At 38.2% G+C, this 17,159-nt stretch overlaps 1 protein-coding gene across 3 annotated transcripts in view; it reads left to right on the top strand.

Moving 5' to 3' along the window:
* NVL (nuclear VCP like) overlaps window positions 1-17,159 on the top strand; it is a 41,793-nt gene that overhangs the window by 3,699 nt on the left and 20,935 nt on the right. For all 3 annotated transcript variants that reach the window (XM_057398808.1, XM_057398809.1, XM_057398810.1), the window contains 12 exons: window positions 691-745; window positions 1,264-1,530; window positions 3,047-3,173; window positions 3,447-3,523; window positions 3,802-3,936; window positions 6,163-6,264; window positions 8,083-8,200; window positions 8,671-8,815; window positions 11,534-11,804; window positions 14,119-14,337; window positions 14,966-15,070; window positions 16,031-16,093. In XM_057398808.1, the coding sequence (XP_057254791.1) occupies window positions 691-745; window positions 1,264-1,530; window positions 3,047-3,173; window positions 3,447-3,523; window positions 3,802-3,936; window positions 6,163-6,264; window positions 8,083-8,200; window positions 8,671-8,815; window positions 11,534-11,804; window positions 14,119-14,337; window positions 14,966-15,070; window positions 16,031-16,093 (1,684 nt within the window). The remainder of the gene's footprint in view (window positions 1-690; window positions 746-1,263; window positions 1,531-3,046; window positions 3,174-3,446; window positions 3,524-3,801; window positions 3,937-6,162; window positions 6,265-8,082; window positions 8,201-8,670; window positions 8,816-11,533; window positions 11,805-14,118; window positions 14,338-14,965; window positions 15,071-16,030; window positions 16,094-17,159) is intronic.

Raw genomic sequence — 17,159 nt, 5'->3', positions numbered from 1 at the left:
ACTAGAACCAGTCACAATTTTTCTGTTATGGGGATCATATAGCCCTTAATTAGTGGATAACCTTGAGGCTTTCTCGATAGTTTTCCACGAGAGGCCCCAGTCCTCATATGATTCAGTTCCTTAGTTTTGTTTTGTGTTTAAATGTTCTTGGGTGTGAGGGACATTAACTGAATCTGAGTGAAAAGGCTACAAGATAGGCTATTCAGAGTAAATCACCGCTGGATCTGAGGTTTCCTGACTCCCAGTTCTGCATAGTCTCATGGACCATTCTGGTTTAACTAACCTTTGATAGACATTAAGGGTCTCATAGGAAATTAGGACATGGTTGACAGAAGAACTAGTCAGTACAGCAGTGAATTGCTAGTACTTCCCTTGTGCCAGCACTGGAGATTGTGTGATCTCTTGGTGAACTGAATTAGATTGATCCTACACCACTTTTTTTTAGGGCAGTCTTTCAGCCAGGTTGCAAAGTTGATCTAACTCATGGCAGACTTGGAAAGGATGTGGTTTTTAACTCTTCATAGGAATAAATTTAGAGCATGCAAGTCAGGGATTTTTCTCCAGTCTTAGGCTGCATATCATGGGTATAAGGAACCATGTTGTAGAAATTGCATTGTTTTGTTTTGGGGGTGTCTCCTTTGCAGTTCTGCTCCGATACCCTAATAGTTTTTGTCTTCCTTCCATGTAAAGGACTTCAGGAAGTGCCACAGATGACTCTGATTATGATGATTATCCAGAAGATCTAGTAAGTTGTATTTTATTATAATTGTATTTGCATAATACACAATTCTGTGTTGTGAAATTGCAATGCACTTGGAGAGTTTAAAAACGAAGGTGAGGTAAAGTCAGAGTTGGCAATTCCAACTGAGAATCTATAGAACTGAAAGGAGGCTGTTCCCTGAAGAAGAAGGGAGAATCTGTAGTGGGGAATCACTTCTTAAGAACACGTGCTGGGGGCCTGAAAGACTTAGCTATGGAATGAATGAAATGATTGAAGGAGCTGACATACCTATTACTAAAAGAGGTGACTGTCAATTAACAGGGGTCGTTCAGAGTAAATTGCAAAGACTGCACTCTCTTTGACTAGCAGATACAGTTTTATATGCTGTTGTTTGCTTTGCAGGGGAGTAGGGTAGAAGATGCATGGCTACTTTATCCATCAGGGATAATACTAAATGTTGTTTATGAAATACTTTTCATTGGCCTCAGTATAAATAATCCAAGTTATAACCTGTATATTTTCTTTTAAAATACATTTTGCAGTCTACAAATCACATGAACAGTTCCCTGCTGAGCTTATACAAGAAAGGAAATCCGGATTCTGTTCCAACCACTCCAAAAAATGAACCAATGGAAACCCCCACTCCTGTACGAACAGCACCCCAAGCAAGCACCTTCTCATCAGGAGCAAGAGTTGAAACACGTATCTCTGAGGGTGGCTGGTTCATTGATAAAACTCCATGTGGAAAAGACTTTTTCATTGACCTTTCTGAGGATGGAGAAGGAGATGAAAAGAAACTGATTTCTGAGGTATTGTGTTTTACGAACCCAATGTGATTTAAGTAGCAAGTATGAAGATAATTTCCTGTGTAATTTGTCAGGCTTTTAAAGGGTGATACTAAAATCAGACCATCTTTCTCTCTGGATTTTTAAAATGTGTTATTTTAATTACAAACATGCATGTGTTTGCAGGTAATAAACATATTAAATAGAAAGGAAAGATTGGCTTCAACTCAGTGGAATACTTCCTTTTAGCTAGGTTTCTGAAGAAGGAAGGGCTTAGCCTATTGTTTTGCCTTGTCAAAAGCGATTTTTGAACCTTATGGGCCATTTCAAGTGTGTTTGTATGAGAGGTTAAAAAGTCACAAAATTACAACTTTCCTCACCATTTTTTGAGGCAAATGTAGTGCTCAGTATTAGAGAGACCCAGGTTAATGCCCATACTTAGAGAAAGGTTAGCAGAACTTAGCTATTATTTATTCTGTTTGCCAGTGACCAGCCTAACTAGTCCGGAAGCATGTGGCTTGCTGTAGCCATAGCACATGGTCTCCTTTAGCCAGTGGTTAAGTCTTAGAGCATGGAAAAAGCTGAAATCGTTTGGATGGACAAGAGTTGGGGAAGTTGAAGGGAAATTGCATTGATTTATAAAGCAGTTAGAAGTAGGTCCTACTCCCCATCCAGACATACTGGCTACTTCGTGATTCCTCTCCCCCCCCCAGTGTTTTTATCTTATTTAGGAAAAAAACATCCAGATTTGTTTAGCTGTTGAAATTTTTCCATTTGTGCATGGGAGATAACACACATTGTTTGGCTGACCAGATGTTTTGGCAGGATGCTCTTTTTTTTATGTGAAGGAAGAACTACATTTATATCCACCTTCGTAACTGCACAACAAAGTACTTACTGAACAGGCAGATTTGAGACATCATCCCTTTGTCCTAGTAGTACTGTGTCCTCTTACATAGAGAAATTGAATAAAAGGGAGATCTTCAAATTGTAAAATTTGCAATACTATATACTGAAAAACATACAAAACCCTTTCTCAAAGAACCTCTTTTTTCTTTGTTTTCTCCTGTATTAGTATTTTTTTTTATACAGTTTATTTATGTCGGCACTGAATAATATTATAGCCACTCATGACTTACTAGTAATAAAAATTGTTTCCATTGGTGTTAATATATTCATATAGGTATATTCATCCCTAAAGTGGATTGCTTTGTGGTATCAAAACCACTGGTGTCTAATTTTGGTTAGTGCTTTGGGGGGCTTGGGTGAGGGAAGGTGTTTGGGGTTTTTTTGCTTGGAGGTATGTACTCTTAGCAAAAAAAGTGACTGCTGTAATTGACCCTTTTAAAAAGGGCTAATCTTCAGTAAAAATAAAGGCTTTTCTCCAAAAGGAAGGGGTTGAATTCCTGCCTTGCTGCTCTTTATTTATATAATATGTGTAAGATAAGCATCATAGGCACACACTTTGTCCTTTTAAGTATTTGCAGAAATTCACTGACTTGGAAGGCTTTGTATATTTAGTTCTGGGTTTATGCCCTAGAAATCAACAGAAGTGTCTGCCTTGGAGAGTGAAAGGAAGAAGACAAAGGGTAAGAGAGCAAAAAGAAAAAAAGAAGAACTTCCAGATGTAGATGAAGAGATTAATTCCATCTTGCTTAAAGAGAAAGGTGAGAAGTTACTTTCAGGGTGTTGCTCCAAACAGAGACTGTTTGACCATTACCACAGAAGTGTTTTCTGAGCATCCCCAAGCATTTATTTTTTTATTAAGAAATTTAGCCTTAACATTGTACTAAAAATACATTCCAGTCCTGTGTCTGCTACCACAAAATAATACTATTCCATGTACTTAGCTAATTGTTTAGCCTGAGTACTTTTTTGTTTGGTGTTAGTAATTATTATTATGCCATGTCTAAATTTACATGACTTTTTCTCCTTGACAGTTAGAAGTAAGGCACCAGAGCTTTACCACCCTTTGGTGAAGTTTGAGGATGTAGGAGGCAACGATGGAACTTTAAAGGTTTGTGAAAATTTTATTTGTGGGGTACAGAATGCACTGAATAAAATGTCATGAAAAATGAGAAAGAAGTCTGACAGAATTCATCTGCATGGTGCTGAGAGCAGCTGCCTGTACCAACAGCAACAAAGTGTTTTTTCCCTTTGATTAATCTTGCTGAAAGCAGTCACTGAAATTATGTTAATGAACAGAATTTGCTTTATTTTTCCCTGTCTATGATATTGGCAATCTGTAATACTAATTGCTGCAATTTAGATGGAGGTCTCCCTTGTTCTTAACAGGAAATATGCAAGATGCTCATTCATGTCCGTCACCCTGAAGTCTATAAGCACTTAGGTGTGGTTCCGCCTCGGGGTTTTCTTTTGCATGGACCACCAGGATGTGGAAAGACGCTACTTGCACAGGCAATTGCTGGGGTGAGATAGCTTTAAATTTATAGTTTCTTCTCTTTCTGAATTATACTTTGAGAGAAAATATAATCCTTCTTCATAGAATCATAGAATGGTTTGGGTTGGAAAGGACCTTGAGATCATCTAATTCCAACCCCCTGCCATGGGCAGGGATGCCTCACACTAGACCGTGTTGCCCGAGGCTCTCTCCAGCCTGGACTTGAACACTGCCCGGGATGGGGCATATCATGATAAACTAGATTTTTCTTCTTATTTTGTCTCTTTTCTCTCCATTCAGTCTTAGTCTCAAACACATTCATCTTTACTTCCTTTGCTTAAATTCCGTCTGAATCTGTACTTGATAGAACCTCATATATAAAGTGGGGACATAGTGACAGGGTTTTATGTTGGATTTACTTGTTTTGAGGCATTCCCAGGACAACAGTATAGACATGAGTGTTGAGAAGGCTATATATAGAAGATACTTCTTGTTAAATTTACCATACTGTTTTAAGCGTGGACTGAACCTTACCATCTTTTATGAGGCATTACGTTGATTCTGTTCGTGGCATCCATTGAACAGTGATTTCTGAATTTCAAAACTGGATATTGCCTTGCCTGTGTCAAGCTAACAATTTCAGATCATAGGACAATATTGGTATTAATAGTTTGGTGTGTGGTGAGGCTGCTGGGCTGCTATGCTCCTGTTTTGGATATAAATTTGGGGGCTATATTTAGGGCTATTTGGTGCTAACCATGAACATTTGTTTAATACAATTGTTCCTTAAGTGTCACAGACTATAACCTTAAATATAGATACATGGAAATTACAAACTTTTGTAGGGAAGATTTAATTTTTTTAAAGAAAATATGGATGTTTATTCCTTAAATGTTGGTTAGACCCTTCTGACATTATTTCAGATGTTTTCATTAAAAAGATTTGGGTTTCTTCTTTTCAGTGCTTTACTGTAAAAAGGTACCCATTGAGTGAATCTTTGCTATTTAACGATTCAGTGGGTATTTGTATCCTGGAAGGGTACTAAATTTGGGTAAAGAACCATGACAGAAGTGGAAAAATGTTCAGAGATGAGATAAAAAGACATGGAAAGTCTGGAGAGGGTCCAGAGAAGGCTCATAAACATGATCAAAGGACTGGGAACCTGCCATGTGAGGGAAGGCTGAGAGATCTGGGTTTGCTCAACCTTGAGAAAAGAATGTTCATGGGAGACCTTGTCACCATGTTCCAGTATTTAAAGGATGGCTGTAAAGAAGATGTAGACTCCCTTTCTACAAGGAGTCACGTGGAAAAGAGGAGGGGAGATGGGTGTGAGTTACTTATGGGGAGATTCAGTTTGGGAAGTTTTTCATAGTGAGAACAGTCAGCCATTGGAATGATTCCCCAGGAAAGTGATGGATTCCCCAGTGCTGGATACTTTTAAGATTCAGCTGGACAGGGCGCCAGGACATCTCTTTTAGACTCTGTTTTGCAAAGAAAGGTTGGACCAGATGGTCCTTGAGATCCCTTCCAACCTGGGATTCTGATTCTGTGATAAATTTAATGAGTAATTCTTAAATATGAGATTTTCAATAGTGCTGTTTAAGGCAAATTAGCTCCTCCAAGCCCCAGGTGCTTCTGGTGGCCTTGATTTGTATAAATTAGGATTATTTTTTAATATATATGTGTAGTTCAAAGAGCTTGAAATAGGCTGCCACTACCTATAGCACTACTGGGCTACAGTCTATCAAAGTTACAATTTTACTTACTTTTAAGAGCAGAAAAACATGGCCTTGAGCTTTACAAATATCTCACTGTATGTTCCTCCTCAGATATTTCTGTAGCACGTTTGAGGGAACCAAACCACACTGCTAAGCAATGCTTTTCACAGATGGAAATAAGCAATCTTCTCAAGAAGGGAGGCCAAGCATGCACCGAAATATATGTGTTGTGAAGGACTGGGTTGGAGGCCAAGGTGCAAAGTTATTTGACAGTGCAATTGTTCTCTAACTGAATTAGGAAAACCTGGTTTTTATATCCATTTCTGTTCACTTGGTCAAATGGCAGAGACCCATTTTAAATTGGAGGATACAACTCATCTGTGTTTTAAAGCTCTTTAAGATTTAGTCTTGATTAAATAATCTTTGGGTATAAAATATGTCATACCAGAAAATATCTGTCCTCTAGGACAGCCAATATTTCTAACCTCTAGATGTAGCATACAATACATGATGTTGTATGTGCCTTGTCTTTTTCAGGAACTTGAGCTCCCAATGCTGAAAGTTGCAGCAACAGAGGTGGTGTCTGGAGTGTCAGGGGAGTCTGAGCAGAAACTGAGAGAACTGTTTGAGCAGGCTGTGGTGAGACACTGAACTGTTTTTCATTGTCTTCGTATGGATTCATACTTTGTTGCTGTGGTATGAATTTGAGTGAAGATTTGTGAGTGAATCTTTATACTGCTGCACACAAGTCATAGTGTCTCCCCTTCTGTGACTAGAATTCCATTGTACTAAGTGTCACGCTGTCACAGAGCACAGAGATCACTGTTCTGAAATCTTGGCCAAATATAGTTCATCATATCAATGTAAAGAGATCATCGTAAATTATTTACCTATTTGGAGCTGCTTGGCTTGATACATAAAAATAGGGAAGAGCAGTTCACTGTACTCTTTTATTACAACTTTTTTTTGCTGGTTTTATCAGGCATGGGATTTGAATGAATGTGAGAGACTTAAAACTTGGGGGTTTAGGTATAAAGTATGAAATCTGGGACAAACGTAATAAGAGAACAAATGAAATTACAGCTGAAATCTTGCTTTGCTGAAATTTCCAGACTCGGTAAGAAGCAAAGAGAACCAGCCAGGTTAAAACATTAAACATTTAATATGTGGATAATGTTTTATTTCATGAGGTCAGTTTTGTGTTCCTGACCTCTGAGAATGTTCTGGTTTTCCAACTTTATTCAATTTTTCTGCTCTCCCCTACAAATGTAGATAGGTGTTTAGAATATGTACCTGTGAAAAAGAATACTAAGCGAAGCTAAACTGCTTATTGTGAAGCTGTTAGATTATTATGTTTCCAGTTCAAACTACATTTTAATTTTAGAAAGCCTTGTGAAGATGTTTCTTAGAATAAAATTGAGTGTGATTGTACAGATTTTTTTTAGAAATTATATCTTTTGTGTGTACATTGAGGAAAGGTTGCGTTATTTTTAAAGCAACTAAATATATTGCATAAAAGATGTTTAAAAATAAAATGTGGCCTTTCTTATAGTCTTTCACGTTCACTTCCACCTAGTTTTTGTACAGGGAACAAAACTAGAGTTACACATTATGTATGTGCTGTGACTCTTTGCAGCTTAATTGCATTTTCTCCCGAAGTGGAGACGAATGACGACTAGATGGCGCAGTTGCCACCAGATAATGCCGAATGCACGGGTCTGAAAATACTGTTGTTTTATACTGGACTGTTTTTGAAGATGATTCTAGTGTTTTCCTTAAGTATTCCTCTGCACTACTAGTGCTTTTTGAGAATATGAATAACCTTACATCTGTTAAACACTGTTCTGTTAGTTACACTAATTATTCTTGTATATTAGTGTTGGTTTTTTATGAACATGAAGTACATGGAATTCCAGAACACTTGTAGGAGTTGCTCATTACTCATTTATACTCTGAACATGGTCAGGCTCTGTAGTCATCTGGAAGCTGGCAGATCATTCTTTGTGACCACCTACTGCTACTTTTGTTTCGTGATGTATGTCAGTAACATTAGCTCTTGAAATTCCACAGCTCTAATGTCACTAACAAAACAAACAAAAACCAACCCAGACCTTTCTTGCCTGATTTTCTTTTCTGGACTTAAGCAAGTAAGCAGTCACAGTGGAGTATTTATAGAAAACATAAAGCAGCGTAGAGGCAGGTTTAAATTTTAAACAATATATAGACACATTTTGAATCTCATGCCTTAATTATTTCATAGCTTCAGCTCAGCACAGTGTCATAGTTTGGTGGCTTTCCAGATAGTCAATAATAACAACAGAATTGTTCTAGGGCAGGCTGCTTGTACAGCAGACTTACAGTAATACTTACAACATAGAAAGTCTGAATAATTTTTTTCTCTCTTGTAATGCACTCTGCCATTGTAATTCTGTAGCTATTAATATTTCTTGTTCCTAGTCCAGTGCACCGTGTGTCCTTTTCATTGATGAGATTGATGCCATCACCCCAAAAAGAGAAGTTGCATCAAAGGACATGGAGCGGAGAATTGTTGCTCAGTTCCTGACTTGTATGGATGGTCAGTTTCAGGAACATCTATACTAAGCTAAACCTCTTAATGATCAGGCTTGCTGTTTTCCTTCAGTAGTGACTCATGGTTACTTAGTGGAGATAGTGGCAATAATTTTTCATGTTTTGGCACAGTTTCCCTGGGGGATGGTAGGAAGAGTCTAATTAATTTGAGAGAATGTTGCTGCCTTATTTTCACAATGGTCTGTGCAGCATTACAAAAGCCTGTCTGTTGGACAGAGAGTTATAATGGGAAAATGTGTCAAATGTCATTTGAAATGCTTATTTTTTACTTGATTATGCAAAATGCAAATTCTAAGTTGTGGATATAAGGATAAAGAGCAGTTTAGTCTGCCATTGGCTAGTTTATCTCTGCTGTTCTGAGTATTATTGTGTGCTGCAGAACCAGAATCCTGCTGCTATCAGGACAAAGTTGAGACAGTGGATATGAGTACTAACTTCCTTCCTTCCTTCCTTTAGATTTGAATAACGTGGCTGCCACTACCCAGGTCCTTGTTATCGGAGCAACCAACAGACCTGACTCACTGGACCCCGCACTGAGGCGAGCTGGGAGGTTTGATCGGGAAATTCGTTTAGGGATCCCAGATGAAGCAGCAAGAGAAAAGTATGTGTGTTAAAAGTATAAGCTTCTTTTTCATTAATTAATAAATAAGGAAATAATGTGCAAGTTAACATAAAAATTCAGGAAGAGTATTGTGTTTAGCCCTGTTTTTGCCTGCACACACTTGTGGGTAGGCATACACTGGAAAGTGTGGAAGACATTAAGTGTGCATCTGTTCTTTGTCTTGGTAACTGTGACTACATTTTGAATGATTTCATTTCTTGTGAGCAATTGTTACTGAGTTTTCAAGTGCCTTAATAGTAAAGAGGATGGAATTAAATATATGTTCCCTGTTGTTCAGAAGTTTAACGTGCTGTCTTCGGTGCTCCCTGTGTAACTATTAATTTAGGAACATAAATTAAGTATAGCCCATTTGTTAGTCCTCTCAAGCACATACATACCTTAAGCAACAGGCCTAACTTCTCCCCTTCCATTTTTTTGTGGAAATACGCTGGTCCAGGCATTAAGCTGAGCTGCAGTTATCCTGTTTTGTAACTGGCCCCATTATATTCCAAAGATCTGTGACTGTCAGACTAAATGGAAAAACTAAAACAAACCAAAAACCCCACAACTTTTGCTTTTCTTAATTAAGAAAGAACTGCTACTCATTTCCACAATAGCAAAAAACACAGGAAGGGAATTGTGAAGACAGCTGTGGCTTGTTATGTGAAGGAAAGAAAGGTTAAAGGATAAGTTCATTCTGGCTAAACAAACCTTATTTCTTAGCTTGACAAAACAAGCTATTCTGCTTGCAGTATTGCTCACTTTGTGTTCTCAACACTGCTGGCTGTTATTCCACCTTTCTTTGCCCCCACCCTGCCCATACAGTAATTATGTATGTAGTAGTTATGTTCCTCTTGGTTGTGCAAAAGCATGCAAGTGGTTTGATGTAGAACTAAAGAATTTACTATTGAGATTTCTGATTCTGATGGTTTTTTTTTTTGGTTTGTGTTGAAAATATGATATTCAGTATGATATTCCCAGAAACAGCACTGCTTCAAAGGGTCGGAGTTGTGAATGGGAAAGCCATCATAGTGTTTAAAGATTGTTCATGAGTTAGTCACATTCGTTCTTGTAATTGTTTTGTGCAGTTTGTATTTGTGTTCCTGGAGGTGTAGGCTTACAGGAACTGTTGGTTTTATTTTTCTTTGTTAAATTAACCACCTCTCTAGCTTTACTGTGTGTTTTGGCTTTGGGCTGGTTTCTGCTGGGGTGGTTTTCTCCTTTCTCTGAAAAATAAAAGGGCCATATAGAAGCAGAAGTCCTCATAGTGCTCTGGTTTACCACGTAATAAAGTCTTGCTACCTAACTACCTAATTGTGGTTCTGCAGCCTTAGGGGGATAAAGTAGAATGAGAAGGAGTACCTGGTGTTTACTTGTGGTGTTTTCATGTGCATGTATGAAGCACATGAAGGAAAACAGTAGGGGATGGATTTGTAATGAGGCATTTACAGTTCTTAATACTACATTCTGAATTACTTGCTTCACTACAGATGTCAGACAGGTTGAAAAAGTCTTGAGAACCAAGCCAATGTCACTAATACAGATTTAAATGAGAGACTGTGGAAATTATTAGTGGGGGAGGCAAACAGATGAAACATACTAAAATTTGAGAGTTATGAAAAGAACAAGATATTAAACTATTCAAAACATTTCTGTAGTTACATTACTTGATGTGGAAATAATTTAAGCTAGTTTTGATTGGAACTAGAAAGCGTGTTAATGTTCTTCACTTCTTGGTTTGTTCCTGGTTTTGTGCTGCTTTTTTAGAATATTTTCCTAATGAAGTGATGTTTTGCTGTTTTAAACAAGCTGATTTGATCCCTCTGCCAGTATTTGTTTGGTGACATTGGCTTTTGTCTTTGGTTTTGACTACTCATGTAGTTTTCAGTTGTCCTTGGCTTAGCAGAACAGCAGGAAGGCCTGGTGGACCTTGAAGGAGGTTTTTAAAGCTTGGGCCTTGATACAGAGTGAAATAACTCCTATTAAAAAAGCATGCAGCATAGCATTTCACTGTTAGTTACCTAGAGCTGTTTTGTATTAGTGATGGAACTGTATAAGTAGGTGTAACTTCAGCTTTTGGGTCAGGATGAGGTAACACATGAGGTGTACACATAAGCTGTTGGAAATGCCCATTGGAAATTTTATGGGGGACACAGGAAATATCTGCAGTTATATTCAGCTGACAATGGTAGAGGAAAGATACAGAAGATTAAAAGACAGAGCTCTTCAGACAGTCTGATTTCATTTGTTGTTCGTAGAATAGTTTGTTGTGGATGTTCTTTAATAAATAAATAAAACTGGTATGGAACAGACAAGGCAGACTAAGGTTGTTACGAATACAAGGTTGAATACCTCAATGCGTAACTTATATGTGTCTCTGTGGTATGCTCTGAGATCTACTCTGTCAATTTAGAATCATAAACTAGGGTTTAAAAAGTCTGTAATGCTGAGATTCACCAAAACCAACTTTTACCCACTGATTGACCTTGTTGGTTGATGCTGGGTTTTGTTTAAGAACTGAAAGGAAATACCTAGTATGGGTTTGTGGGTTTCACTGTTAGTTACTTTCTAGTTGAGTGAAAATTGTTCCCACTGTGCTACTTCAGTTCATGTAGACTGAGAGAGACCATAAATCAATGCTGTTTGTTTTCATGTGAAAATTAAAAAAGCCACAGGTTCATCTTTATTTTGTTGCTCTTTTTCTCCCTACTTGTTCAGAATTCTTCGGACTTTGTGTCGAAAACTTAAGCTCCCAGAATCCTTTGAATTTCATCACTTAGCACGGCTGACTCCAGGTTATGTAGGTGCTGATCTGATGGCACTTTGTCGTGAGGCGGCTTTGTGCACAGTGAACAGGGTCCTGATAAAATCTGAGCAGCAGGAAAAGAAACATATATACACTGGAGGAAATTCAGCTGAAGAAAGCATGGGAATAGGAACAGACATCCTGGTGGAAGAGGATGCCAAACAACTAGAACTACCTCCTAAGGTATTTGTTCATTGAAGCGTGTGCCTCTGAAGGTATAACATAAATCTTAAGAACTGAGCCATTTTATAGTTGGGAAAGTCATTGCTCATAAATCCTTAAACATCTATGGCAAATGTAATTTTAGATTTAGAAGTAACAGCTCTTAAGCCAGAAGCTTAACTCCAAAATAACCCATATAATGGGTCTGAGTAAGTGCCTCCCAAAACCTACACCTTCTAAAGATAGTATTAACGTTTTATACAAGGTGTGTTTTTTCCCTTGGGCTTTTCATTGCTGTTGTTTGTGTTGTGTTGTTTTGTTTGCTAGCAGACCAGAGGTTAAAATAGTGGCTATATCTGCCTTCAGAAGTAACAGAATGTTAAGAATCTCAAAAGTGCACTGAGTTTTTATCAAGCTGTTTGCTGTGCCCTTAGTGAAGTATCCATTATGATGCCTGGGGCTCTTTCCTGACCTGGTATAGTTGCAGTTAGCCAAAAATAGGAAGTACTTACGCAGTCTACATTTTTCCTTCCAGCTGTATGATTAGTTGTGGTAAATCCCATGTGGCATCTCATACCTATAGCAAGTTCGAGGGAGAGGTATCTATCCAGTGGAAAAGTTGAGTTAGCAATGTAATTTGAGAAAGTATCTGTTAATGTGCAGCACAGCTGGAACTCTGTGGCAGAAAACAGCATTTCCAGTGCCAGAATTATTCTGTGGCCCAAGTAACATGCTGTTGTCAGTGAATCAGACCATCTTTATCTAGAAATTCTTGACCCTACTTGTCAATATTTGGAGCATGTATATGCCTTCATTACATGTAGGTTTCCTGAAGATTTGTCTGGAGAAGTAAAACAAATTGGTTTTAAATCCAGTTTGTACTCGGATTCTGGTTTTAGAAGGACTGCCAAAGAATAATGCTATTGCCATTAGCAAAAAACAGTGTAAAAAGCTGTAGTAAGCTTTTGTATTAGAATAACAGCATCACACTGCAATAACTCCCAGTGGTTCCTGAGGCCTGATGTCAAAAGAAAGCAGGAAGGGGCAGGTAGTTGCAGCTTTTATCAACATCACCATGATCAAAGGGGTTGATGAGGATGAGGAAGTCTAATCCTAACAGAGCCATATTTTGATAGCTGGCAGGAGGTTGACATAGTCTAATACAGGGCATTGTCATTAAAACCGTTATATTATGTTTATAATGGGAAACTAAACATACAAAGCCTTTAAAAATCATTCACACAATTCAGGTAAACAAACTCAGTGGTCTTGGCTATTTCAGAGGTTTTTTTAATGGTTCTGTTAAGGAGAGAAGGCTTAAAAGGATTATTGGGCACTATGAAGACTTCTCTTTCTTTGTGCTCAGTTGTAGAGCTATCTTAGTTGCAACAAATAGGAAGAGATACATTCCCCATATACTGCTGTAGGAAAAATGTGGAAACTTAACAGGGTTTCTTACTATTTTTCTCCCTCTATCTTATAAATGAAAACTTCGGTATAGTTCTCTTGTGGTGCAGTATCAATTGGTTTTGATACAGCCTTTCTGTATAAGAACCGGGATGTATTTGTTGTGCAACGATAAAGTGCTTTGATCAAGTATCTTCTCAGTTTCCCCAATAAGGAGCCAACTGGGGAAATTGGGATGTACCTGCCTGGGGCACTGTGGTCTGCAAGATGGGACAGTGTTGAAAAGCATTACCATGTGTGTCTATTCTGTTTGCCCAAACTTTATCAGGGCCTTACTACAGAACCAGGTCTGATCAGACTGAGGAAATGAGTTGATGACTTGAAATCGGATTATATTAAATAAAAGTGCATAATCTAAAAGTGTTAACAGTTTTAAAGGTTTATATGTAACTGAATATTCTGCAAATTGTTGGGATTGTGCTGTTCAGCAGAGTTATTCGCTTTCTCTTGAGAGCAATTTGTTATTAAAACCAGCATTAATACATGTAATAGATGTTTTGGAAATTTCAGGATGGAAAGAACTTTTTCCTAATCAGTGTGGGAGAAACAGTGGGAAGAATTTGAAGACAAAATAAATGTGCTAGCTCTGTTTCTGTGGTTGCTAGCTCTGTTTCTGTGGTATCTAAATCAAGGTTGTAGTCTGTCAGCTCAGTGCTTTCACAAGTATTACTTTCCTATCATTACATTTTTATCATTAATGTTACTTTTGAATGTTGTTTTGCATATTTTATATGTATCATGCAGAATTTGTTGTATAATAATTAATATTGCAATTGAATAATTAGTATTGCTTTGAAAAAGCCCTTAATGGTTCTTAAAATCTAATCCAGTGCATAACCTTATTCTTTCCTTTTCCATATATCCTCAGGATGAATTGCAGAGGCTTTTGGATTTGCTGAAGAAGCAAGACCCCTTGCCTGAGGAGCAGCTGCAGAAGCTGTGCATTGAGATGAATGATTTTATTGTTGCACTGTCATCTGTGCAACCCTCTGCCAAGAGAGAAGGCTTTGTCACAATTCCTGATGTGACATGGGCAGATATCGGAGCCCTGGAGGATGTTCGGGAGGAGCTGACTATGGCAATATTGGTATGTCTTAATCTTGCTTTCAAAGATTTTGTCTTTGCACTTCCCTCTGTGTAGGAAGTAAAGCTATGCTTGTTTGGTTTTTAAGATGTATTGAAGGTATAATAATACAAGGTGCTGCCCATGAGTTCTAATATGCCACAACCTAGGAATTTTGCAACATCTTCATTTAAAACTTCATTTGTCAGACTTCTCTAATTTGCTTTCAAATTCATTATGAGTCTGGTACACGTATTTAACCTTTCACATACTGAAAACTGAAAGCATGAAAACAATACGTTCTTTATTACTGAACCTTAAGTTACCTAAGAATTTTGTGCTAACATCCTTAGTTATACAACTGCCACACAAAGAATTGGAAACAATTTAGTTGGGAGGTTAGCAGTCTCACTGCAGTCAGAGGGCATCTTAACACTTAACACCTTAGGATGAGAACTTACATAAATATAATCTTTGCTTCTCCGTAATGGTACAAGATAATAAGATGCTGATTGACTGTTTATTCTTTTAGCCTAAAAAGAATTGGCATTAAAAAAATTGCTTATGAAGTATTTTTAATCCACCTGTAACTGAAATGAAAAATTCCATGCTAGCTGTTTGTCACAGATAATGATGATGATTTCTTTTCTAGGCACCTGTGCGAAACCCAGAGCAGTTTAAAGCTCTGGGCCTCACTACTCCAGCTGGTGTCCTCCTTGCAGGGCCTCCTGGATGTGGCAAAACGCTGTTAGCTAAGGTAATACATTTTCTAAACACAGAATCATAGAATCAGCTAGGTTGGAAAAGACCTTCAAGATCCTCAAGTGCAACCATTCCTGCCAAGTCCACCACTAAACCATATCACTAAGGGCCTTATCTACACAGTATTTGAACACTTCCAGGAATGGTGACTTCACCATGTCCCTGGGCAGCCTGTTCCAGTGTGTTTAAAAATACTCGAGAATCTTCTTGAAGTGGATGTTTCTGTAGGGATAGCTGAGTCTGGATGAGACTGCCAGAAGTTGAGCTTTTGCACCTCCTCTCATCATAAAATTAAATTTGGGCCTCTGTGCTAAAGTTATGTGATCTTCTTGTCATAAAATTACAATTTTGCTTGAATTGATATGGAATTACTGCAAAACTTGAAGGAATTAAGTTGGTGAAGAGGAAAATAGCAAAGATGGAAAGAAACTTTATTAGATAACCACTTATTTGGAATATTTCACTATAACTAAATTGTATACTTGGAAGTAGTCTACACTCCGTTATATTTATGTAGTTTTGTTTATTTTATTTACCTGACTGAAAATACTTCTGTCTTCCTTCTCCTTGGGGCATTTAATTTCTTATGGCCTCCCCATGTAGATGCAGATAATCATTCCAGATTGTCACTCATCTTTGTCTTCAAATGCTCTTATGTAGTTGAATATCTCTTTAACTCCCACTAATTACTGAGACTTCTTCAGCTAATACGGGGGAGGACACTGGGGTCTGAATTTGGATCCCTGCCCCATTAAAGAGGGAGAACACCTTGCTAAATTCCCTGCCTCCGTTCCCAGTCTTCATTGAATATAATTGTACTTGTTTTCTGTATTTTACAAACAGTTGATAACTGTGTTCATTCCTTTAAGGTTGTTTATTGCTCCATGGACAGAACCAAAGAAAACATGAAAAATGTCTGGTTTATGTATACATCTATTTTTATTCCTTTTGATAGGCTGTGGCAAATGAGTCTGGACTGAACTTTATATCTGTGAAAGGTCCTGAACTGCTAAATATGGTATGCATTAATCATTGTGCTTCTGTTATTTATGGAATTCTTGTCCGAAGCATGGGGCAAGCAAAGTTCCTGGTAATTACACAGCTCATACTGGTGCAACTCAGGTTGCCTCATCTAACCTCTGCTTAAAGTTTTTGGCTTTTTCCTTTACACATGAACAACTCCACTGCTATCTGGGTAGATTTAAGTATGTTTCTCAGTTTAAATTACATGGCAGATGGAGCCTTCTTGATTGAAGTAGGATTTCTAAATGACCAACTACATCCATCATTGCTTTATGCAGATCTGGAAAAATAACAAAATTTCAAATCTACAGTGAGAACAACTCATGATCAGTAACTTTTTTGTTCCCTACCACCAGTCCCCCTGTCTTCAAACAACTACTATATGAACTTCAGATGTTCAGAGTGCTCACTGGGTTTGTCTGTGAACAGCTGAAGAACAACAGGGCCTTTAATGAAGACTGTATTTGTGAATCATAGAATCATTTATGTTGGAAAAGACCTATAAGATCATAACTGACTGCCAAGGCCACCACTAAACCATGTCCCTAAGTGCCACATCTACATGTCTTAAATACCTCCAGGGATGGTGATTCCACCACTGCCCTGGGCAGCCTGTTCCAGTGCTTAACAGCCCTTTCTGTGAGTAAATTTTTCCCAGTATCCAGTCTAAACCTCCCCTGGTGCAACTTGAGGCAATTTCTTCTTGTCTTACAGCTTGTTACTTGGGGAGAAGAGACTGACTCCCACCTCACTACAACCCACCTCACTACAACCCACCTCACTACAACCTCAGTTCCCTTAGCTGTTCCTCATGAGACTTGTGCTCCAGACCCTTCACCAGCTTCGTTGCTGAACTTTGGACATGTTCCAGCACCTCAGATGTGTCTCCTGTAGTGAGGGGCTCAGAACTGAACACAGTATTTGAGGTGCGGCCTCAACAGTGCTAAGTATAGGGGGACGATCACTTCCCTGGCCCTGCTGGCCACACTACTCTCATCAGCAGATTCATGGCAAGTTAGATTTATTCCCCAAAAAGTAGAGAAGTAAAAAGGTTTAAACTC

The sequence above is a fragment of the Pezoporus wallicus genome, unplaced genomic scaffold (assembly GCF_028554395.1).
Source record: "Pezoporus wallicus isolate ANWC-B61680 ecotype Strahan unplaced genomic scaffold, APGP_CSIRO_Pwel_v1 contig_5231, whole genome shotgun sequence".
Classification (NCBI taxonomy): Eukaryota; Metazoa; Chordata; class Aves; order Psittaciformes; family Psittacidae; genus Pezoporus; species Pezoporus wallicus.
The sequence above is the reverse complement of the archived record's forward strand: the minus strand, read 5'-3'. Positions and strand labels throughout refer to the sequence as shown.